The sequence below is a fragment of the Podarcis vaucheri genome, assembly GCF_965113315.1.
Source record: "Podarcis vaucheri genome assembly, chromosome: 2".
Lineage (NCBI taxonomy): Eukaryota > Metazoa > Chordata > Lepidosauria > Squamata > Lacertidae > Podarcis > Podarcis vaucheri.
Genome location: NC_138760.1, coordinates 56,029,065 through 56,054,338, shown reverse-complemented (window position 1 = coordinate 56,054,338; position 25,274 = coordinate 56,029,065). Strand labels below are relative to the sequence as shown.

The 25,274-nt window shown below is 42.7% G+C and overlaps 1 protein-coding gene across 5 annotated transcripts in view; it reads right to left on the bottom strand.

The window, feature by feature from the left end:
* The window catches only part of SH3PXD2B (SH3 and PX domains 2B), a 108,864-nt gene that overhangs the window by 8,632 nt on the left and 74,958 nt on the right, over positions 1–25,274 (bottom strand). For 3 of the 5 annotated variants that reach the window (XM_082213022.1, XM_082213023.1, XM_082213020.1), the window contains exons 6-10: positions 16,444–16,469; positions 14,622–14,657; positions 8,980–9,114; positions 6,034–6,138; positions 2,247–2,364 (exon numbers count right to left, since the gene is read on the bottom strand). In XM_082213022.1, coding sequence (XP_082069148.1) covers positions 2,247–2,364; positions 6,034–6,138; positions 8,980–9,114; positions 14,622–14,657; positions 16,444–16,469 — 420 coding nt within the window. Of the gene's footprint in view, positions 1–2,246; positions 2,365–6,033; positions 6,139–8,979; positions 9,115–10,157; positions 10,233–14,621; positions 14,658–16,443; positions 16,470–25,274 lie in introns of those variants that run through there. The other 2 variants (XM_082213021.1, XM_082213024.1) reach the window with 2 other exon arrangements.

Here is a 25,274-nt window from a genome sequence, read left to right as displayed (position 1 = left end):
GGTGTTTCCAGTTCTTATACAAAGGTCGCCACTTTTCCAGTGTGCCGTTTGTCTTCTTTTCTTACATCAAAACCATTAAAAGAAGAGAAACCCAAAACAAAACAATAGCCCTAAACGTTTACTGTGACTCAGAAACCACATCCACCAAGGACATCTGCCAGAGAGGAGGGACTGGTGCCAGCCACAGGAAAATGCCACCTTAGTGGCCAGAGGCAAAGATGCTAGGATCAGATGACGCCAGCTGCTGCGCCTTTAATAGACTTGAGATTCTTTGAAGCAAATTTCCTCAGTTTAAAATGTCAACACACATTCTTTTTTCCTGGTGTAGTGGTTGCCAATGCTGCAGGTTCATTGGAAGGTTACGGAAATCAAAGCCTGCTTTCTGCTTTACCTTGACACACGCTTTGTCAGCGTCAGCCCAGTGTCAAGACTTACAACTAATGTAGCCAGAAGAGACCTCTAGTTGACCAACTGAGGGTTAGATCATAGTCATCAAGGCATTTTTTTGTGTGCTTAGTTTGCCCATTGTTTCTGCTTGAGTTCTGTTATGGCCCTGATCAATATGGCTATAGTTGACTTGTAAACAGAGTGTTGTATTTTTGCCCCATCTGATTAACACATACATTTTCAACCATTTTCTATTGCAAAGGTGAACCATATTTTAGCCGTCCCGTTACAAGGCTGGTAGATACAGCTGATTCTCAAGTGGTGAACAAAGCTGTACTAAACGCTTTCTATAGCCAGAATTGTTTTTAAAAAAGAAAAACAAACCAAAACCAAACGGCAGCCTCTTTAGGCAACACAGATGCAAAAATCTGATGGATGGTTGACTTGTTCAACAGCAAACAGAGTGGACAATTGAGAGAGATGCTTTGATTTAGGAGCAAGAAATATACCAAGCAAAAAGAACAGAAAGATGGGAGATCTTCCCCCTTAATTTAAGGATGCTGGAGGATTTCACTCATCAGTCTGCAGTTTCATTATGTTGGAGTCAGAAGTGTAGAAATGGTTTAAAGCAGAGACTGTGTGATAAACACATTTTACCACTAAAAGGAAGTAAGTGCCCTTAACTGCAAAGACAACTGCAGCAGCATGCAGTTTAAGCCTATAAAGGAGCATGGTTCAGGGCATTCTCTACAACCTCTTCCCCCAACTCAACCATTTGAGTATACCTTTCCCCCCTATGAAGAGAACAGTTTGGATTTGATATCCCGCCTTTCACTCCCCTTCAGGAGTCTCAAAGCGGCTAACAATCTCCTTTCCCTTCCTCTCCCACAACAAACACTCTGTGAGGTGAGTGGGGCTGAGAGACTTCAAAGAAGTGTGACTGGCCCAAGGTCACCCAGCAGCTGCATGTGGAGGAGCGGAGACGCGAACCCGGTTACCCAGATTACGTGACTACCGCTCTTAACCACTACACCACATTACAGCATCTTTAAAGGGGTTTTTTTTAATAGCCAAGGAACCCACCTCTTTGCACCCACCATTTTGTGGTATGAAAATGTAGCTTCAGTGGCACATCATGCCTTGTTACCTTTTGGATAGTTTCCTTCACGTTTCCGAAACCCGCAAATGTGTTGGCGGGACCACCTTATATACCAGAATGTGCCAATGAGATTTTCAGGGCATCTCATTGTCCCGAGGCAATATGCCATCTGTTCATAATGCAAGAAGCAATTCCTTTCAACATTAAAGTATTGCCTCTGTGTGTCCACTCCTCTTCCTCAAAGAGCTTGAGTTATCTACCGTATTTTTCGCTCTATAAGACGCACCAGACCACAAGACGCACCTAGTTTTTGGAGGAGGTAAACAAGAAAAAAAATGAAAAAGTGAAAGCAGCAATCCCTCTTGCTGTTCTGGCTTCTGGGATAGCTGCACAGCCTGCCTTCGCTCCATAAGACGCACACACATTTCCCCTTACTTTTTAGGTGGAAAAAAGTGAGTCCTATAGAGCAAAAAATACGGTAATTTTTATCTCCTAGAAACAGAGCAGAATGCCACAAAATGCATTCCTCTACATCAGTCATTGTTGGAGCTTTGCGTGTCTTAAGCTGATCTTTCCTTCTGTCCCTTCCTGGATGGAAGCTACCCTCTCCTAATGGTGCTTTGCAAGAGACAGAGATAAACATCATTGGGTTTTAGTACACAAGACTGCAGTAATAAATAAATAAAAGTAGCTTGCCCCTTCTATTCGGGCATGCCTGCCTCCCATTGATTCTTCTTCATTAACCCCAAATGAAAGGTACCTGATCTTCCACCATCCTTCAAGGTTTTTCTGGATCACCTCCACAACAGCCCCTTTGTCCAGGTTCATTTCATCTTGGTCCCGAGCAGTGTAGGGGTAAATGACCATATACTTCTCCTCTGTTGCGAGCAAAATAGAAGAGAAGAAAACAAAGCTTGTTAGAAGTCCCTCTTTTGAAAACGCTTCAAACTTTATTTAAGTCTAGCGCTCTGAAGTCTAGCACGGCATGGGAAGGTTGGCAATCGGGTGCCTCACACACCGGGGTCGAGAGCCTATCCACCTGACACAAGCTTCCAAAAATCTAGTTACAAAACTTGTAATACCCTCCCACAAGTCTAATACACCCTATCAGCCCCTGCCTGGTGCGTGACAACCTCTTTGTTTTTCCAACTGAAGACAGGCAGCTGTAATAGGTGGTCAGTGGAAATGAGGTGGGCTGCGTATGCCAGGCTTGTCAGGGGTGGGGTGTTGCACAGGCCTGTTCTAAAAAGAATCTGCTTTTCCATTAGCCCTAAGTGTCTACCTACCAAACACCTTAAGCATCAGTTCTGATGTTGTTTCAGCAGCTTTATCTGGGTGCACAAGTGTTCATTTGAGTGCTCCACTCACATGAGCGCTGTAACACCAGAGATAGCTTCTCCTGTGCAATTAAAGAGACCATGCTCCTTCCATGTTATAGCACTCAAGGAACCACACCACTCCAATAAGCAGCTATTTCGCAGCTCCTGCAATAACTCCAGGTTAGCTGCCACTGTCTTCCATCCTCCCTAGTACCAGACCGTGAGTAAAGTTATGGGGGAATGCACATTATGCCAACACCAGAGCCATAAGGCTTTTAACCAATCTCCAGCGATGATCCAGAGGAAAAGGAAGTAACAGCTAGCTAAGACTAGGCGGAAGAACTTGGTATCACTAAAAACATAATCATGACAACTCTACAGAAAGAGAAGCAAGAAATCCAAACACACACACACACCACCTGCATTACTGACAAATAACAAACAATGCTTTTGTGGCCTGCTTTCCCTATGCACAGCTGCCAAAGTGATGCCAGCTAGTCTGCCTCAGCAAGACTGCCATTGGCATTCAATACTCATCTGCAGTCCCTATTTCTAGAAATGCCTCGTGCAGAGCCAGGAATCAGTTTCACAGCTAGTTTAATGATATCTCTAGCAGGAAGAGCTGAAACAACATGCACAGTCCTTTCCACTTACAGAACTGCAGTATATGAGCTCATCCACACTTCAGTTTGAGTTGCCACATTCTCCAGGAAAAGCCACTCTTTACTGCTGATTCAGAGCAGGTTTTTCGTGGACTTACGTTTCCTTCCATTCAGTTGCAAAGTGCAGGTTTTCCCGGGGAAGTGGTGGGGCAAGCAGAAAACCACTCAGACCCATGCTTGGGACAAGCAAAGTGCGGACAAGCACTTGGTTAGACTAACATAACCTTGAACTGCCAACTTCACAATGAGTACTTCAGTGGATGTATGTGTCCACTTGAAATGTTTAGCCATAAAATGTGTTCAAGTGCCTGAGCACACAACCAACATCCTCCACACTGTACTTCCTGACAAATCAGAAGCACATCAACAGAGCATCAGACAGATGTCATGGCATCAGGATGGAACAGGAATTATAAGAAACACAGCCAAAGCACGAAAACTCTGAGATGTGGCCGATTACATCAAGCAGGTCTGTGCCAGTCTTTGTTTTCCTTCTAGATTTAAGATAAGCTAGAAACACAGTGCAAGAAGCAAATATCTGAGTCAACTAAGGGCAACCAGACAAGACATTAACTGTATCTTCATATTTAACATGCTAGTGTGAGCTTATTAATTGCATCAGCCGGACGTGTGTGTGTGTGTGTGTGTGTGTGTGTGTGTGTGTGTGTGTGATAATTTATAGGCTCACAGCAGATATGGAGGGAGATGCACATTGCCTTGCAGTCTTGAGGAAATTCCTCTTTTGAAAGGTGGTATTTGCTTCGGGACGCGGGTGGCGCTGTGGGCTAAAGCCTCAACGCCTAGGGCTTGCCGATCGAAAGGTCGGCGGTTCGAATCCCCGCGGCGGGGTGCGCTCCCGCTGCTCGGTCCCAGCGCCTGCCCACCTAGCAGTTCGAAAGCACCCCCGGGGGCAAGTATATAAATAGGTACCGCTTACCAGCGGGAAGGTAAACGGCGTTCCGTGTGCGGCTCTGGCTCGCCAGAGCAGCGTTGTCACGCTGGCCACGTGACCCGGAAGTGTCTGCGGACAGCGCTGGCCCCCGGCCAATAGATGTGAGATGGGCGCACAAACCCCAGAGTCTGTCAAGACTGGCCCGTTCGGGCAGGGGTACCTTTACCTTTATCTATTTGCTTTGGGAGAGAAATGTCTCCGAGAACAAATACTGGCTTCTGAGATTTTCCTTAAGACCATAACAGGGGAAACAACGAGAAAAATTCTCTCACCATGCCAGCTGTGAGCCCAGTAATTATCAGCCTACCCAATGCAATTTGCATTTTTTAGCACTTGCAAGTTGAATGTAAAGGAGCATTTAACATCCTCTCTAGTCTGGCACAGAAGAGTAGAACTCCTAAATCATGAGGCATTGACACAGTAAGTACCAGAAGCAGGAGAAAGGGGGGGGGGGGTTTTAACATATATGACTAGCAATGCACACAAGGAAATACAAAGGGTGGATTCCCAGTGAATAAGTAATATATTACATGCAACAAGGCATGCAAACACCACAATGGGCAGCACATGCAGAAACGGGAAGTAGACAAATGTCCAAAGCACAAATGGAGGTCAATAAAAGCAATCTCCACAGCATCCACCTTGACCCCATCCACTGGTGTACAAGTCCCCAAGAGTCCGGCGGCGGCCCACGTGCCTGGGAAGAGACCAGTATCTCCATGGGACTGGGAGGAGCATGTTGGGGAAGCAGGAGAGGGACAAAACAGGGTGTAAGGAGGCAGCTCGTCACTCCTTGCAAGTATCAGCCTTGTTTAATAGAGCAGACAATTCCACAACCAGACAATGCGCCTTGATCCCTCCACGGCTCATATGAAAGACTTTGATGCTTTGCTTAACAAAGGTGTCATATTAAAAATGAGCAGTATCTGCACCTTCTAAAAAAGGAAGGAACGAAGAAATCACAACAAACTCAAGAAGTTCCTCAAAAAGCATTGTGCACTTTTGACACTTTAGACCTGTTTTGTTGATATCTGTCTCTGCATTTTTCATTCCATCACAAGAAGCCACCATGGGGAGGACCTAGTAAAAATGTCACAGGAGCACCAGCTGTTGCAGCATTGTTGAAAAGAAGTGCATGTGAACTTGAGCAGTAAGGGGAAGAGAAACCACCGTGGGGTCCATGTAAACCACTTGGGACTTTCCAGTGAGGACAGCCATAGCAAATATTACTCAGGTGCAATGCAATAGGATAACAGCAGCTGTCATAAAAAAAAATACCCAACAAAGCCCCATTTAGGGGTCTTAATTCAGAATGTGTGCTCTTCATATCAAAGGCTGGTGTGGCTTGTGGCTCAAAGATGGAGGAAAAGTTGGATACTGAAGGCTGGGAAAGGCTCAAGTAAGCTCATTAGCACCACCTTCTCTGTCAGTGATATCCAGTTCAGCCTTCATGGGAGCTTGCTAGAGAGGAGAGATACTAGGACTTTTTAAAATGCAAACCAAACTGGAGTTTTTGCTCCCTGGACAACAGCCTGAAAAATTTAGCTGGACTAGAGCAGTTCAAATAACAAACCCAGGAATTATTGGGGAGCTTCTCTTAAGCCATTTTCTCACCTTCTTCAGGTTGCATAGAAAATTCATCTTGGGCTCCATCCTGAACTTCTAAGCATGTAGCTGGGACCCATCCTTGTTCATCTGATGTGCTCACAAACCACCAGCCTAAAGGGAAAGGAAAATAGCATTAGCTGAAAAGCCACATTAAGTTCTCACTTTGGAACTGAACCCATTCCATCCATTCCAGCTGTGGAGAAACAGCTGGGCGGGACAAGAGAAGGAGAACACCTTCTCAGTGGCTGCACCAAGATAATGTATTATCTTAAACTGTGAAGTGCAATTGTCTCCCTCCTTCATGGCTTTCCACTAGTTACTGAATATCTTTTTATTCTGTCAACGTTCTATTTCACGAAGCAATGATATTTTTTTTTAAAAAAACTTACTATTTTGGAAATGTTTTCATAAAATTGTACTTTCATCTGTTGTAAGGTCCTGGAATTCTGTGTTTACATTAAAATACATGTTCTAACCCACAAATAAATAAAACCAACCTCCAAGGAATTGGCTCGTCTTCTATTTTAGGCTAGGGGAGAAAACGTCCTCAGAGTTATCAAATCTCAGCTGCTCCCACACTACAGACACTAACTTTTTAGAAGCTCACACAGTGTTTGAATTTTTATTATTATTAAAATAATCACATATTTAAAAAGGCCATTGACATAATCATAGCTATACCCTATAGCTATACCCTATACTGTTTCCCCATTGCAAATGTTACATCAAATTGTCAGGATGTCCTTAAATGCTAAATCACTTGGTCTATATTTTTTTCAGAATTGTATAAAAAGAGCTCATTTCTTCTGGAAAGTCTCCAATAAGCTTATAAAGTTTTATGTCACCTGCTATAAAGTTGCAGTAGATCAGCACTAGAAGTGCCTTCAGAAAGGGGAGAAGGGATATTCTTTAGTCTGTCAGGAGCAGGGGAGAATGGCATTATTTTGCCTCCTCAACAATATTGTCTTCAGGTAGTAGTTTTTGTCATATGAAAATGGAAGCCATTTGTTTTCAGGGGTGAAGAGACACCAGCTAAACCTGCTGCTGATTCTGGAGTGTAAAATAGTCAACAACCCTCTCAACTAGGTCCTAGACGGCAGCCCGTAATGTTCCACAGAACCCAATGGAAGCTGCAGAGAAACAAGCAAGACTGTGTTTGCACAGCTCTGCCTTAAGACTTTCTTAGTTACACTAAGCATAACACCATGTTTGGGAGAATGACAGAACATTGGGAGCTGACTTTTACACATAGATAATTTTATTTCTTTATCATTCTCTTTATGTTGTTGAGCTCGGACAATAAACCCAGCTTAATTAATACAGTAATTCAATTTATTGTGCACTTATCTTTTTATGTGAATTCAGAATTCATAAAAAAACCTATTCTGAATGGTAACACAAGGTATTCAGGGAATAACTATGAAATGATTTGACCTCCATATGACATCGAAGCAAATCAAGATGGTAATTTATAGAAAGCTATTCAATAAGAGAATAATGTGAAGTTTAAAATTATCCATAAAAATTCAGCACAGTGTGCTTTGAAACAGCAACAACGTCAGTGTCACTGCTTCACAATGGATGGCTGGTGGATAGAAATTGAGCAGCAAGTAATTTGCTTCATTGTGCTGAAAAAAACAAATCGCCTACTAGTATAATCCTGTAGTGGAAGTTTCTCTGTTGTCAAAATGCAAGTCCAAACCTATTTTTCAAGGCTACTTCTTATTTTACTTAAATAAGGAAGGCAAAAGTATTGTATATATTATTTCCTTGGGTGGGGAAAGAAAGAGATTAATTTAATTCTAAGTGTAGTTCCTTCTACAATGGGTCAAGTTACTAAATAAACTAAGATAATTGTAAGAAGGTGAGCACATTACTTTCCCATCAAAAAAGCTGGACTGGCAACTAACAATAGCATGGTCCTTTTATTAATGTAATATGGTGACTCTGAAATGGGAGCTTTGTGCCTATGTAATTTGTTGCCAAGGACAATACCACCTAAAGAATATAGCTGGGTGATTTGTGTATCAGAGGCTGCAATAGAAGCCCTTAAACCTTGGCATTTATTGCATGCAGATGTTAGTCATCACAAGCTGATATTTGCATGACCCTCCTATATAGATAGGTGCCAGCCTGCTTAAATGTCCCATCCACCTCCACAAAAGAGACACTGGGCTTCAGATCTCATTTGAAACCTACAAGGAACAGGAGAACCTGTTTACAAGCTCTTTTCATAGAATCATAGAATTGTAGATTTGGGACCCGAGGGTCATCTAGTCCAACCCCTTGTAAAGCAGGAATCTCAGCTAGATTGTATATGACGGGTAAAGGTAAAAGGAAGGATGCGGGTGGCGCTGTGGTCTAAACCACTGAGCCTCTTGGGCTTCCTGATCAGAAGGTCAGCATTTCAAATCCGCACGACGGGGTGAGCTCCCGTTGCTCTGTCCCAGCTTCTGCCAACTTTGCAGTTCGAAAGCACACCAGTGCAAGTAGATAAATAGGTACCGTTGCAGCGGGAAGGTAAACAGTGTTTCCATGCACTCTGGTTTCCGTCACGGTGTTCTGTTGTGCCAGAAGTGGTTTAGTCATGCTGGCCATATGACCTGGAAAGTTTTCTGTGGACAAATGCTGGCTCCCTCGTCCTGAAAGCGGAGATGAGTGCCATACCCCCATAGTCGAATTCAACTGGACTTAACCGCCTAGGGGTCGTTTACATTTTTAGCTTTACATGACAGATGGCCATCCAACCTCTGCTTAAAAACCTCCAATGAAGGAGAGTCCTCCACCTCCCGAGGAGTCAGTGAACCAGCTACAAATCCACCTAACAATTATCTTGTCCAGTACACATTTTACTAGTTTCTCTGCAAGAATATAAAGGGGGGCTTTGTCAAAAGCCTTACTGAAATCTCAAACCATGTACCTAATTTAAAGCTTCCATTGAGCTCTCCTTACCAGATTCGTTCTTCTCAATTATGTCCACCACTTGGCCAGCACACAAGCTAATCTCAGAGCTTTCTTGCTTCTGGTAATCTGCCACCACCACATACTGCTCCAGGACCATGTGGTCCGCAGATGCCAAATCTCCACCTGTGTCATAGGGAACAAGACAAACACTTGGTCTCCACATGTGCCACAGGCTATAATGTGCTTTTCTCGTGATCATGGCAACATCTTAAGAGCCCAATGTGAGCTTTAAGAGGCAAGGTGATGGAGAGATGGAAACAGGTGGCAATTGAGATTGGTTCAGATCGGTCCTTCTTGATACTTACTTGATACCACTGTCGCATGCTCTGAGCTATTGAAGCAATTACTTTACCAAAGATACCACACACCCCACCCTATGAATGTCTAATAAACTTAAAATGTGATGGCACCAGGCATGCCCTCTGGGGAAAGCATTCCATAAACAGGGAGCTGCCACTGAGAAGACTGATTCTCATGCCACCACCCTCCACATCCTCCCTCAGAGGAGAGCATAGAGATGGGTATCAGATGCCCATGTTGATTCATATGAGAAGTGGTCCTTGCGATATTTGGGTACAAACTGCACAATACTTTATAGACCAAAACCAGCACTTTGAATTGGAAACTAATTGGTAGCCAGTGTAGTCACATCAGGGCATGCAAGGAAAGTGACTGGGTATTGTAGTCAAAATAAGATGTAGGAAGAATTACTTTGAGAGCAGAGTCCTGAGCAAAGTCTTCGGCAAAAATTCCACTAACTCAAAACTTCGCAGGATTAGGCTACAGTATACAGTTGTTGGGGCAAAAATCTGATTACGCTAATAAACTTGCAAGACCTCACTCTTAACTTGGTTGTTAAAAAATGATGAAATGTTTAAGAAGGAGGGGGGTAATTCAAAAAGCCTTTTTTCAAATCTATGTTGCAATTAGGATATTTCCAATTAAGCACAGCTAGCCTATCTAGAGAGCTTAATTTCAACTGGTGGTGGGGAAATCTACATTAATTGCAAGGGAAAGTAACTCTCCCCTTACATCAGGGTATTGCATGGCTTTTTGCCAAAGATGACTATCTGGAGTCATTTCCTGTGGTCACTCCATCTGGCCCAGCAAGAACTCAAGCTTTGTACTTCCGGAGGATGTGGTTTTGGGCTACAAGGACCACAGACCTCAAGAATTCAGCTGCTCTTTGCAGTTTAACACATGGCTCTTCCTTTGTATTCCAGATCATCATCCTGGCTGCTGTTTGTAGGGCAGATGCAGAGGAGATAAAGGAAAGGAAAAGAAACAAAACGAAAAAGGAAAACCTGTAAGGCCCAGAAAATGTTTTCAGCTTATCCATGCAAAGAAAGAAGCTACAGGAAAATAAACTCTTTAAGAAATCTGTGGTTTGCTTAAAAATAAAACAAATAAATTCAGAGCCACTAAGGGGCAGCAGTGTTTACTCACAAAGATAAATGTATCCGAAACCGAATGTTAAGAAGGAGCAGAGAGAGAGAGAGAGAGAGAGAGAGAGAGAGAGAGAGAGAGGTGCAACGAAACATGCTTCCTTAGAGGACCATTCCTTATGGCCATCAAACCCTTCGGTTTCTGTGCAATGTCACATGCACCAAGGAGGAACTTTAATCCCATACACTCTAAGTAACAGCCCAATTTTATGCATGTTTCCTTAGAAGTAAATCCCACTGAGTTCAAGGGGACTTGCTCTCTCATAAAAGTACCCAACTGCAGTCTCAGGGGCAATGCTATTCTTGGCTGCAAAGACCATAAGTCACTTTTGCTTTTAACATGTTCCAGCGCCGTTCCTTTCACCTATGAAATATTTCTGTTCAGAAGACACAAAGTAAACTGATCACACACTGATTCTTGTTCTTATGTGTTTTATTTTACACCACATTTACTATCTGGTTAACCTACATGCACGCAAATTCTTTTTTAAGTTTGACCCCCCATCTTAACAGCAAAGGAAAGGGGGGAAACATTTAATTAGATGGTGCTTGATGGTGGGAGAGTTAGAAATCACCTTTTCTTCTAAACCTTTGATCTCTTTTCATAGTTTGGGTGCATTTCCTATATAACTTGTCCACCTCCATGTTTTGCTGGTAAAGGGGAGCTGCAAAAGTTTATTCCCCCCTCTATACTTTAGGCCAGTGATGGCCAAACTTGGCCCTCCAGCTGTTTTGGGACTACAACTCCCATCATCCCTAGCTAACAGGACCAGTGGTCAGGGATGATGGGAATTGTAGTCCCAAAACAGCTGGAGGGCCAAGTTTGGCCATTACTGCTTTAGGCAAAAGAAAGGTGTGATCAGTACCAGAACCAAGCTCACATGTCCTTTCACACAAAAATCCTTTCCTGACCCCCCCCCCTTTTAAAGCAACCTAATCTAGGTGAAAGGGAAGTGGGTGGCGCTGTGGGTTAAACCACAGAGCCTAGGACCGGCTGATCAGAAGGTCGGTGGTTCGAATCCCCGCGACGGGGTGAGCTCCCGTTGCTTGGTCCCAGCTCCTGCCAACCTAGCAGTTCAAAGGCACATCAAAGTGCAAGTAGATAAATAGGTACCACTCTGGTGGGAAGGTGAATGGCGTTTCCGTGCGCTGCTCTGGTTCGCCAGAAGCGGCTTAGTAATGCTGGCCACATGACCCGGAAGCTGTACGCCGGCTCCCTTGGCCAATAAAGCGAGATGAGCACCACAACCCCAGAGACGACCACGACTGGACCTAATGGTCAGGGGTCCCTTTACCCTTTACCTTTATTCTAGGTGAAAGTTTCTCAGTTGTTACTACTGTAAAGCAACTGGGAGTGTGAAACCTTGCAGTTCTACAGAAAGTCACTCAAAGACCTGCATGCAAATCCCAATCAAGTTCTGGACTTATGACCTAGAACCCTGATACTTCTTTGGCTTGTAGATTTAAAGGCAACACTTAAAAGGTATCATTTAGAAAGCCAAGACTTCCATAATTAGTTCCCACTTGCACCTTCATCACAGAGGAAATTTGAGGCGAGTATTTAAAAACCCACGTTGATTGAAGCAGAGCTTTCCCATGGAACACTTTTTATTGGTTCTCTGGGCTCCTGAAGATAGCAAAGCACTCTCATGTAATAAAAGCCAGACAATCAGAAAAACCAGAGAGCCCAAAGCCCTCAGAAGTTTCTGAAATGACCTAAAGGGGGCCTCAACTATTTCTAGGGTTAAAGAAAACTGAGCAACAGGGATCCTGGAGGGCAGTGAAAATAGTCAATACTCAAATGAGGGCAACAAAGCTAGTTTTAGCAAAATGGACTGGTTTGACTGGAGAAAACAGATGGGAAACTCCACAATGAAAACTGCAGCAGAGAAAGACATGGCAGCCTTGCAGAAAGAACAGCACCGTGTGGCACAGCCAAAGGATCAAAGGATTTTGGCAAGGTTGTAGCAGCTTTTAGTTTATTGGATTCTAAGCTTGCCAAACAATTCAATTTCTAGGAAAGTCAGTTTTGTGTGAGACTTGAAAAAAGAACTGTAAGGAATAAAAGGAAGGCCCACTGTAAGGAATAAAAGGGCATTTTCTACTATGTTAGATCCAAACCAACTTCCCTCAGCATTCCAGGTGAGCAATGCAAAGCCCTACTTACTACTAATTAGAGCTCCCAATACAGTGAAGTGTATTGGAATATGTTGCCAAGAAGAAACAAATATAACTTTGAGAAAATAATGCCTGTGCTGTAGGAGTGTAGGTCCCATCTCCTGTCTGAGGCCAACTACCACTCTGACTAGACCCAAGCACAGAGTGACTTGGCCATAGTAGAAAAACAACCACAGGATGAAGAGAAAGGAACCCTTTTCCGGATCCCCCCCCCTATATAATTACTCATAGTGTTCTTGGGCTATTTGCAGCTTCAACAGGCAGCTCTGGCACCTCCAAACTACCTATTAAAACAGCAACACAATGCAGTAAACAGCACTGAGCGGAAAAGGTGAGGATTATTTTCAGCAATTCTCTCTCAGGACAATTATTCTCAACCACTAAGCTGTGAGGCTGCGTTAACAGGAAAAGTGGCCTTCTTTGGGACAAACACGAGCTCTTAAAAGTAGCACTGCTTTTTTTAACCTCCTGAGAGAAGGTAACAGGAGCCAGGATTGCCGTTTGATCACAATTCACAACAGAGGGGACTTTCATATCACCCAACAACCTCAGTGATGACAGATCACACTTATGGTTGGAAATCACCAAAGGATTAGATGAACATGCCTGTGTGAAGTAGACTCAACGTGACCAAGAAACAAATGGATTCTACGAACAAATATTGGACTTGAAAATGCTATATGGATCTGTGAATTGGTGACCTGTCACCGGAAGAGACATACATACAACGTATGTCGCTCTGAAAGAGCCTCATGACTAAGGCATGATTACAGCTAAAGAATGGGTCTACTTAAAATTGCAAATCTAGGTTTTGAACTTCCTCACATTAGCCTTGTTTGTTAGATTGCCTGCTAAGTCACGGATCCAGACCAATTTCTCATCTACTCCAAAGACAAATTTCTCATCTACTCCAAAGACAACAAAAAAAAGTTATAGGTCACTTAAGATTCCTTGATATGTTCAGTTATTTGATCTCATGCTCTGCAGAAGGCCGAGCTGTAGGCTGGGCAAAAATTTATGCTCTCTTTTGACTTCTGAAACCGGCTTTGATCCCCCCTCACACAAACACTCACACATCCTTTCATACCCAAAGAACAAGTTACGAATGATCATAGAATCCTATGCGGCTTCCACTGCAGCTCACATTTATTGATAAGCTTTGTCAGACTGTGGAGATGTACTTTAACTCCTGTTGATCAATACATAATCACCTGACACGTCCATTTAGGCCAAGTGGGCTGCCAAGAACAATTACCCAGCAGAAGAAGATTTTAAAAACAGCCTTCCAATTATTTACAAAGAGCTTTAAAAAATAAAAACAAATTAATAGCCACCCTAGAACATGCATACTAGCTAAATTAAGGACAAGTATATATGCACAATGAGCTGGATGGCTGAGTGTGGAATTGTCACTTAAAATTTAGATGCCAACACCTTTCACAACTAAGCACCTAAACTTTCCCTTCTAAGCGGCAAATCTAGACAGAATTTTGCAAGATTCCAGATTCCATTAAAAAGAGGGCAAAGGGTAGGATTGACACAACTTTTAAGTATCAGTATTTGCATCTAAATGTTGATCAACGGCAATTTGCATATATTTAAATGAACATGCAAATGTGCAAAAGCTGTTCATTTGTGTCAGATGTGGCAATGCTCCCAATCACTCAACAGCTCCAGGTTTTCCCTTCATTAAAGCCACAGTGTAATTTATTCCCATCTATCACCCAAACCTTGAAACCACCACCAGCAAAGCAGTAGAGTTGCCGCGTAGCGGGCTGTAAACCATCCTAGTTGGGTTTCATTTGCTTATCCTCAGTGCAATTTAAAGGAGATTTTTTAATAAACATCCCCTACCCACCCCAGCACTCCCCTACCCAACGGGAAGCAGCAACCTGACAAAGCAGTGGCAAGAGAGAGGAGCCTAGACTGCCCAAGAGGAACAGCACGTGTTGCCCAGCAGGGAGGAAACGTGAAAGCAAGGCCCAAGCAACAAGCTGCTGTTACTACCTCTCAGAAGGAAAGAAGCCGTTCTCTGGATAAGTCCTGATGGAGGAACAAAATGGTGGAGAAAGGCAATGAGGGCACAAAAAAGAATATAAATACACAGATGTAAAGGTAATGAAAGATTAACAACTGTGTGTTGTCTCCATTCGGCAAGATGAGGCAGGAGAATCATAATACTAATAATGAACTCCTACTGCAAGTGCAGATCTGCATGTGGTCAAAAGGCACCACACAGACACAGACACAGACACAAACACAGATACACACAGCAATCTGGGGAGAACTCGAAGTTCACTGAAGTAAAAACCAAGAACAAACTTGAGCAAGCAGTAATCCTTTGGCAGATCACAGCAACATAGAATATGTGCCCAATCTTCTTGAGCGACATGTGACTACCTGAATCTGCTCCAATATCTCTACCTTCCTTTAATGTTGTGTGTGGGTGTATTTGTAAACTAGAATATGGTCCACGGTATTAAATTACTCAGGTTTGCAGAAACAAAGCTGACCGGTATATCTGCACTGGGAATAAATAAACTTATTATAAAGTTCATTGTGTTTTCATGCTGGCAAAATTCAGAAGTACATAGTACTCCACTAAGAAAGCTGAAAGAAGCAGGCAGGTGCTTAGCTGCCCTGCAGGGTGGGGTTCCTGGTTTGCTGGTGTTTGGGAGTGCAATCAGCTAGCACTGAGTTTCAGAGCCAATGCAGAAGGATTTGCATGTTCAAGCACAAACTGCTACTGGCAAGCAGGTATGTGTGTGATTGTTATTCTCCTTTGACTAAAACAGAAGGATGAATCCATTGTAGATTATAGTTGGGAATACTGCCCTTGGAGGTCCTCTGTTTGCCGCAATCAGCTCCAGGCACCAAACAGCAAGCAGAAAAGGAAATTGGTCTTCTTTGACAGATGCAATAAAGAATACAAAAGAAAACAGAACAGCTCAGAACAAAGCCTCCTGCTGATGTTTACAACGATGCATGCCCAAGTTTTGGCTCAAAGCATTTTCTGAACTCAAAGGAAGAGCCCTCTAAGAACACGCTTCACACATCTTGCTTCTAAACAGGTTTCTATTTTCCCCTTTCTTTCATTTCTTCTGTGCAAACTCTGCAGCCTCTCCTATTATTCACTGCCTACCTCAACCATCATTCAGCCTACAGGCAAACTATATGTAGTGTAAACTGCAACTAGACTAGATGTTGCAGTGAAAGATGGGAGACATGCACAGATAGGAGTCATAATCAGCTGTGCTGGGGAAAAAGGTGGGAGTGATGCAGCAGCACAGAATATAGCTGCTCCAAATGCCAAGTTAGTAAACAAGACTACTGATCACTCCTACTGACAGCTATTAGCATATAATTGTACATCACATGTGCACTACACTTCAAGTGCCATGTTTAACCTGCCTTCATTGACCAAAGCCAACTTCAAAAATGGACAATGACATTTTGGCTAAACAGCAATCCTAGCTACAAACAGAACAGAGGGCTACAGTGCCAATCTGCTCTCATACACTGCTACAGGGTAGAATAGGGTGGGGAACCTTTTTGGCTTCCTGGACCAGATCTGTAATGGGATCACCCTCACAGAAGTAGAAACAAAAGAGAGGATGACAGAAGGACAAAAGTGAAAGAGAAACAGCACTTCTGTGACAAATTCGTCCAATCTCTTCCACCTCATCAAAGAGAAGTACTGTCGTATAATACAGATGGCCTGTGGAAGCACGTGGTTCAGTCCAGCTGTCAACTGGTCACTGGCTGTGGTCAATTCCATTAGCTTTATAAAAGATCAAGAAGGGGAATAAAACAAGCGCAATTGCCTTACCAGATCTCTTCTTTCCAATTGGTTCCCTGAGAAAGAGAAAATAAACTTGATTAACAAGACAACATAACAAGCCCAGTCTATATGACTGTACGTAAGTTGTTAGCATGAAGAAGAGTCCAAACTTTGGATAGTTCTTGGTCCAGAATCTGCAACTGTATTTTTCTTTTATACCACTTTATATTTTGAGAAATCTATAAGCAGTTTACACATCTCAACAAAAATAACTATATGTGATATAAATTTCACATTCAAGTCGCTGCTAATGGTTTATTTTTTATAAATTGTTTCATAAAATATACACATCACTTGTCTGTAAATAGAAACCTCAAAACAGTTCCTGCAAATACAGTGTCTGTCCCTGAATCACCCCATTGTTCCAAGAAATGAAAGCTGTGACAAAGATACCAGCCTTTCACCCAGCCAACATGTGCTTTTAATTTGACAAACGTGCAGCACTGACCCGATGCAGGGTTTGCAAGCAGACTCACAACACCAGCTAAAATGATAGCTGTCAACTAAGCTTTCCCCCCCTTTTAACATAAACTTCTTAGTAAAAGCCTAACTGCATTCACTTGATAGAGAGGCCTCATATTGATGTGGCCATTCTAGCCATGACAGCTATTTCACACAAGCTGCTATGTAGTGGTTGCAATTCCCATACAAGATTCTTGGGACCACAAAAACAGCTCTAAGAACATGTAGTGCACTAAGATCAATCTTTTATTTTGTTACTATAGGGAGATTTAAAAAGGTAAAGGTAAAGGTACCCCTGCCCAAACGGGCCAGTCTTGCCAGACTCTGGGGTTTGTGCGCCCATCTCACATCTATTGGCCGGGGGCCAGCGCTGTCCGGAGACACTTCCGGGTCACATGGCCAGCGTGACAACGCTGCTCTGGCGAGCCAGAGCCGCACACGGAACGCCGTTTACCTTCCCGCTGGTAAGCGGTACCTATTTATCTACTTGCCCCGGGGGTGCTTTCGAACTGCTAGGTTGGCAGGCGCTGGGACCGAGCAGCGGGAGCGCACCCCGCCGCGGGGATTCGAACCGCCGACCTTTCGATCGGCAAGCCCTAGGCGCTGAGGCTTTAGCCCACAGCGCCACCCGCGTCCCCCGATAGGGAGATTTACCTCCCGGTAAAAACCACCTGAAAGCAAGCCATGTAAGATGGTTTATTATATACCTGGTATCAACAGAACTGTGTCTAATGAAAAGTTTCCTTTCATTAGACTCATTTCATAGACTAGGCACCCCCAATCTTCAGCCATCATCCCTGACCACTGATCCTGTTAGCTAGGGATCATGGGAGTTGTAGGCCGCAGGTTGGGGGTGCCTGTCATAGACTCATAGAATTGTAGAGGTGGAAGGGACCCAACACATCATCTAGTCCAACCACATGCAATGCAGGAATCACATTTGTGTAGTGCTAAACCAGGTCTAGCATTAAATTTGAACATGGGCAATGCATCTGCACCAAATCACAGAAAACATTTTTCTTATGCAAAATTATGTTAAGAGCACTGAAAACTGTGACCGTTCACAGGATGTGCTGCAGACTGCATTCCTCTTTCCAGGGATGCCAGCAACAGACTCTGGCGAGAAACAGCTGGCGCTCTCATAGCCTTAGAAACCAGACATAGGGGCCAAAGAGCAACTCAATAAAACATATGGATTCAAGTAAATTTCCTGGGTCTGAGGATTCTCCAATACAGACAGCAGCTCAGACAAGATGTAATAATGTCAACCACAGCTTGATCAGCAAACATGATAGGAAAGGCAGAAGCCTAAAGGATAAATAGCCAATCATATGGAATCCACAGTATTACATACACAAGCAGGCATGAGCCTGGTTCCTAGGCATGTGAGCAAACTAAGGTTTACACAGTTTGTCACTTCGCCAGAATCTGGCCATGTATGTTTGCTGAGAACCAGAAAAGTGTGGGGGTGATGGTGGTACGGGGTGTAGACGTCAGAGGCTCAGGCTTGCTTGTACACATAACACCAAATCAGTTTGGCATTACATCTAAACCCCATCAGAATCTCATGAAGCAGACAATCAGCAGAGGGGCAATAATAATCAAGACAGTATCAGCCTTAAACATTTTCTTTACTTGTTGGGCACCAGGGGAGACAGAGATTCCAATGGGGACCCAACTGAGTTCATCCTGTCTAGCATACAATTTCAGTGCCTTGAAAAAGTTTGCTTTTCATTCTTGTCTGCTAAATGTATTAAGTGTAACACATCACTTCCCATCTCTTTTCTGCTATGCTTCCTGTCTGGATGAGGAGGGGGAAGGGAGGCTGCACTTTCTTGCCAGGACCTTCTCGGGTTGACCAGATACACCTCTGAGAGCAGTAACTCAAGACAAGACAGGAAACTGCAGTAAGCTTACAGCAACCTGCAGCTTCCTCCCCTCTGCCAATCACCCCACTCTGCAACAGGAGAAAGCAGTGTGGCATTGGCCCATAAAAATACCTCTTAGAAAGGCTAACAAGTGAAAGAACATGGGGATGTTACATGTTTTAGCTCACAGGTCTGTTTTCCCAGGGGCGGAGGGGGATACTAATCAATCTGCCCTAAAATAATTACAGAACCCAGTCATTACCAAAAATGAGGACAATCTTGAAACAAAACCAGTGTTTGTCTTTGCATCTCATTCTAAGAAAAACAAGATCAGCAAAGTGAATGCTCAAAACAGAAGGCAAGTCTTCATTTTTTCTGGCCAAGAATGACTACTAATGGGAGACTTTCAACACTTGCTCTATACAGAAATCTTGGTACCATCTTTGGGCTTCTAGGAACAAACCCTAGGATGTTTAGAGAACAATTCTCAATAAAAAGTTGATGTCTTCCATAACAGGACACAAAACATCTGCAATTGAACTGAGCACTAAGAAACAATCTCTAGCACAATCTGTCTCATGAAGTTATGTTTGTGCAAAATATATACAGCCTGAAAAATAGGCTTAAATTTTTAATATATAATATAAATTATAGTCCATATTGTACCACTTCCAAAATGACAGAAGGTATTTGATATTGCTCATCACCAGCTTCAAATGTAGCACATAGAAGGGTCAATTTAAATTTGACGGATCGGGATTACACAGAGGCCACTTAAAAATGAGTGCTTCACGTTTCTGGAGTAGTATTTAGAAGTCTCTTAGCCTGTGCCAAGATGGTAGCTATGGTGCCCTGAAGAGAGGCTGCATATACATGGGTGAGTGTGTGGTCATAATCTTTTACAGTTACACAAAGCACTGTAGAGAGAAAAATGAGTTTTGGCAACTTTCACATCAGCACCATCACATTTAAAACTGACCCTAAGTAAAATCCTGTTAATTGCAAATGATGCAAAAAATGGAGTTTGACCAGACAGCTCACATTAGCTGAACTCTTTTTCTGACCCATCTTTCCTCCTGGCTCCCTCGCTTTGATATACTGGCAGTGCTGCAGGAAGCAATCACTTACTACAAATACCGTTTCAGCCTTCACCTAGCTATATGTCTCTAAGTATGCTATACAATAGCAAATTCCTTCTATGAAATGTGGCTCTTTTTATAGCCAAAATGACACCATTTGTGCACAATAGGAAGGCATTAGACTCAGCAGACATTTCTTTGGGGAGGGAGGGAGCTTACAAAAAATCTGAAGGGGGGACCCTTCAAAACAGCCACCACCAACAAGGACTGAGCCTGGCTCAGCAGGCAAATAAGGTCAGCTGACTCTGTGTATGTGTTTGTGTGTTTATTATTTATTTTAAAAATCTATAGTCCCACTTTTCACCATCTAGGGCTCAAAATGTCTTATAATTATAAAAATAAACAAGCACTGGTGTATGGTGTAAACATTGGTGTTCCATAGAATCAGGGAAGGCAAGCACAAAAGCCACCCTGGAGTGGTTCAAACATACACACAGAGGCAGCCTTGAAGAAAGATGGTAGAAAGAGGATTTTAAAACTGTATTGCTGACCTGCAAGCAATAGCCCAAAGGATTAAGCCAAAGGAATCTGAGAGTTTTAGATTGCTACCTTAATCAAAGCGTGGCTACTACTACATCCAGTTTTTCTAGGGCAGAAACTAAATAAAGATAAGGTCAAGGAAGGTGGTTAAAGAACAAGCTAAGGCTTAAATCAGGTATGAAGGAGAATAACTCAATCCTTTGAAGAGAGTTCAAGAAAGATGTTGACAGTGTGAAGCAGCTGTGAAAAAGGCGAATTCCATGTTGGAACACTGTCCCGTTCTGGTCGCCTCCCCTCAAAAAGGATATTGTACAGCTGGAGAGGTTGAGAAAAGGGCAACCAAAAACGTTTAAGGAGATGGAGCAACTCCCCTATTTGGAAAGACTGTAGAATTTGAGGCTTTTTAGTTTAGAGAAAAGGTGAGTAAAAGGAAACATGACAGACGTGTACACAACTATGTACGGTGTGAAGAACACGGATAGGGAGAAGTTTTGCTCCCTCTTTCGTAATATTAGAATGCAAGGCCATCCAACGCAGCTGAATGCTGGAAGATTCAGGACATACAAAAGAAGGCACATCTTCACGCAGTGCAGAGTTAACTATGGAATTTGCTCTTCCCGCAAGACTTAGTGATGGCCACCAGCTTGGATAGCTTTAACAAAGGGACTAGACAAATTAATTCACTATGTATCTTTTGAGTTTAAATTCTGTGGATGTTTGAAATTCTGAACATCCATTCCAGAGGCAAGGCTCTGATGCTGTGTAATCAAAGCACAGGCTTTACGCACAACCCCCAGAGGCCTCCTATTCAGTGATCCTGCAGATCTATAGATAAGGCACCAAAAATTAGATAAGCCACTAGAAATGTTTGTCAAGCACATTCCACCACAGATCTGTAGCTGCAGACAAAAATCTCGAATCTCCTTCTCCCTGCCATGGCGTAACTCACAGTGTATTATATTTATAGTGTTCCTTTTAAGAGGAATGGCTCTGCCCTCGTTAACATTACTGGAACACAGATGACAAGGATGTACACAGGTCTCCAAGACAAGTTACTGGAAAGAACAAGAAGCCAGCAAAGAGCCTAATCTGTCCTGTCTGTTGCTTCTCTCTGGTAGAGTACAGCAGCTTGTTCTTAATAGCCACTTAGGAGTCTGTGCATGGAAACCTCAAGGCTCTCAGCATGAGGACTGTTAGCAGCTAAATCCCTTGACTCAGCAATGGCTTTTTTGTCGCACACATCAGACTTTCACAGCTTCACTGCTGCGCTCCTTTATGCTACTAGTGGGGGAAGGGGGAAGCCTATTTCAACTTGAGAAAAGAAAAGAATACAAAGAGGCTTCCAGTTCCTGCGTGTCCTGGGACTTTCACAGATCCATCCAAGCAGCCTTACTGCTTTCCTAAACCAGTAAGTTTCAAAAGTTGTTACTAGATGCCCAGTCTTGCCTTCCCACTTTGTCCATGCAACCTTGGGCCCAATTAGATGAGACCAGTCCTAACCAACATGGCTAATGGCAAAGGGTGATGAGAGCTGGAGTCCATCGTCATCAGGAGTCCCGTGGGTTCCCCATCCTTGCTCTAGCCCACAAAGGCTTACATAACTATAAATATGTTTGCCTAAAGCACTAACTGGAGCCTTCTTTTACTTTTCTTTTTTTGAACAGAAGTCTCTGATTGGTTCACAGGTTATACCAAGCCAAACCATGGTTTGGCACTAATGCACAAGCATGTAAGTTCTTGAAGAGAAGAGGTCTGTTCTTGATTTACAGCCCATGGTTTGTCTGGAGGAGACAAACCATGGTTTAGCTCCAAGTAGAACAGCAGCAGCACACACAGTGCAGAACTGCAGGGCCAGCTGTGATCTTCTGTTCAGGAACATGTGCATTCCTGCTAAGCAATGGTTTCGACTTAGTGTTATGTGAACACTGAGCCTGTACAAGTAATCCTCTGGAACTAATGTAATTGGAAACTTTAATGAAATCAGGCTACAATCCTGAATGCATAAATGAAGCAGGAAGAATAATCTGTTAGGTGGAGGAGTTTTTAATATGAACAAACCATTATCAGAAAGATTGCTATATTTGGCTTTCAACATGATAATGTGTGCTTCACCTCACCACATATTTGCTACTTTATGATAAGACATCTTCCTTTTACTGCAAGACCTGGCTCCAATTCAAGGTCCCAAAGAAAGTGTTTATCTCGCCCATGAGTTATGACATCCGGCCAAGCCCCAGATGCAGCACTACAATTCACCTAATTGTGGGTTTCATCGTGTGATTGGTAGGTTTGCAGCATATCAAGTGGTGCAGCACTGGGAAAACTGTTCATACCAGTCCCTCCAGAGGAGAGAGTCAAGGACTTTTATTAATTAACATTTTGAATTGTAGCTAATAAATATCCATCGAGTATTCCAGCTGGGCCATGAAACACAACAGAGATGTCCTTGAGACACAACAGCAGCTTGCTGCTGGCAGCTGAGAGGAATCTATTAAGCCACTCAGAACGGCAAGTCCTCTCTTTCTTATTATCCTTCTAGCAAAAGGCCAAAGGAAACAGCAAAGGGCTCACTCCATTCAGAGAATCACTACACAAGGATGCATAAATTAAGCCTCACTCTAATGTAATTATCAGGCACAAGGACACAAATATTGTTGTTTATTATATTTATCCATCCTAGCTGCTCAGATGTATAAAAGATTTATCTGTGAATGTGTGACAAGAGGTTTCTGTGAGTACCAATTAGCTTATCTTAAATTTAAGATTATTATTACAGCAAGAGGATAAGAAGACAAAGAAGGAAGTACAATTACCTCTCCCCCCCAAAAAAAATTGTGCCTAAGTTTGTAATTCAGGCAACATTTTCCATTCCATCTATAAAGGAGAACACCTTTGTCCCAAATAAGCAAAAAGGACATTTTCTTTTAAAAATTGACTCATTCAAACCACCACAACCCCCACCCCCAACTTTTGCAAAAGAACTATTCAATTTCTACTTCATTGTAGTTCAGCTTCCTGGTCAATTTCAGAAGAAATTCCACATAGGAGACATTGAATAGGCTTTGAAGTGCTTCAATAAGGAGGACTATTTGGAGGGTTTTCTGTTGAAGGGAGAGGTGGTCTTGGTTTCCCCCACACAAGGACATTCGGAGTTGCAGCAGCACCTCTGAATATTGGACTTGTAGATTTTTTGCATATTGTTAGTATTACAATGGAATGAATAAAACAACATATAGTAAGGCAGGTCATATGGAATCAAAGAGAAGGTTAATGCAGGAAGGTTCAAAGAGCCAGTCCCCAAATATGAGTAGGTAGACAGATGTCAGAAAACTGTAAAGGAAGGAACAACTTGGGCTAGTGCAAGTATTTATCTGCATGTGGGATCTAAAAGAAATTCCACATACAGTAGAGAGAAATCTAGCACATACAAACTCCATGGTCAGGAGCAAGACTGCATATACTTGAGACTTGGTCTTGTTTGTGCAGTAAAAATGAAGTCTGGGCAGGCTCTGAACAAATGCCTCTTCAAAATCTAACCCCTCCTGTCTACAGTATAGAGCACTGAGGTTCTATAAAGGTTTTAACAAAAGCCCACAGCATACACCCACTTCCAGAATGATGCAGAAGCTATGCATGATGCAGGCCTGTCTTCAACTTATGTTTTTCATTGCATTAGTTGATGAATTAGCAAAGGGACATAGGGTTAATGGGCAAAGACATCTTAAATGCAGGATGGATGGAAACATAGGCTGACAGCATGTTATTAGTTAATGGGTACTAAGCCCTTGCACCAATCTAATCAACTAACTGGCAGTCATAAAAGAAACTATGACAAGCCAAGACGTCAAGAGAAATCAAAGAGGAAAAGCAATAACAATATGCGCCCAAAGGCAAATGGAAACATAAAGCCTGCCTGTATTGAAAGAGAACAACCCTTTGTGGCCAACTTGGGTGCTGAAAGACTCCATGTTCTAACACAGATAATGACAGAACTCTCTCTTCTCGTTCCTCTGAAATACACATTTCTCCATGTCAACTTGCACAATCTATATCTTTGCACAATTAAGTGCTCTAGTGTCATACAAAGACAGAAATGAGATAGTGGTTGGTGTCTTATGCTCTGAATCCTCAACAAAAGAGCTTCTGGCCTCAAGCAGCTTATAGTCACAAGACCGTGTTGCGTCATGCAGGGAAAAAAGAGAGAGATTGCTGATGTTCCTTGTTTTGGGTGGAAAACAAACATGTGGTTACTGTTTGTCAGAATAAATTGCTCAAGAAACTGGCAACAGGAAAACAGATTTTGCTTGGGGTTGCTCCTAAATTTTAAAAAACCACTACAGGCTGTAGGCAACCTCCATTGCTCTGGGTGGAGAAAGGCATCTCTGACAGCTTACTGTGCATTTCTGTAAAGTTATATGGTTGTGTGTAATTAAGTCCTATCAGGTGAAATAAGTCACATCAGCCATATGGCTCTACTCTGAGTATGACTCAGATGGATATATCCTATGATGTTTACTATCCAACTATGAAAGTTCAAAGGCCAGTGATACTGAACAGAACAGATGCGGATAATCCTTTGTATGCCTGTAAAAATCAGTTTTCTTTATTCTTTGCAGCTAAAATTATCTAGGCAAGTGGCTAGCATGTATGATGTATTCTATTCTGTATTTTATTTTGTTGTAAACCAGTTGAATCTAGGATTATAGGTGATTCACAATTATTTTACATAAATAATAAATAATAAGGATGATGAAACTGACACACATGATTACGGTGAGGGAAGGCAGGCAGCAAGATAATCACTTACTGAATAAGGGAGTCTGCCCTTTATTGGGCTATAGTACAGGACTCAATTAAATGCATTTTGGTA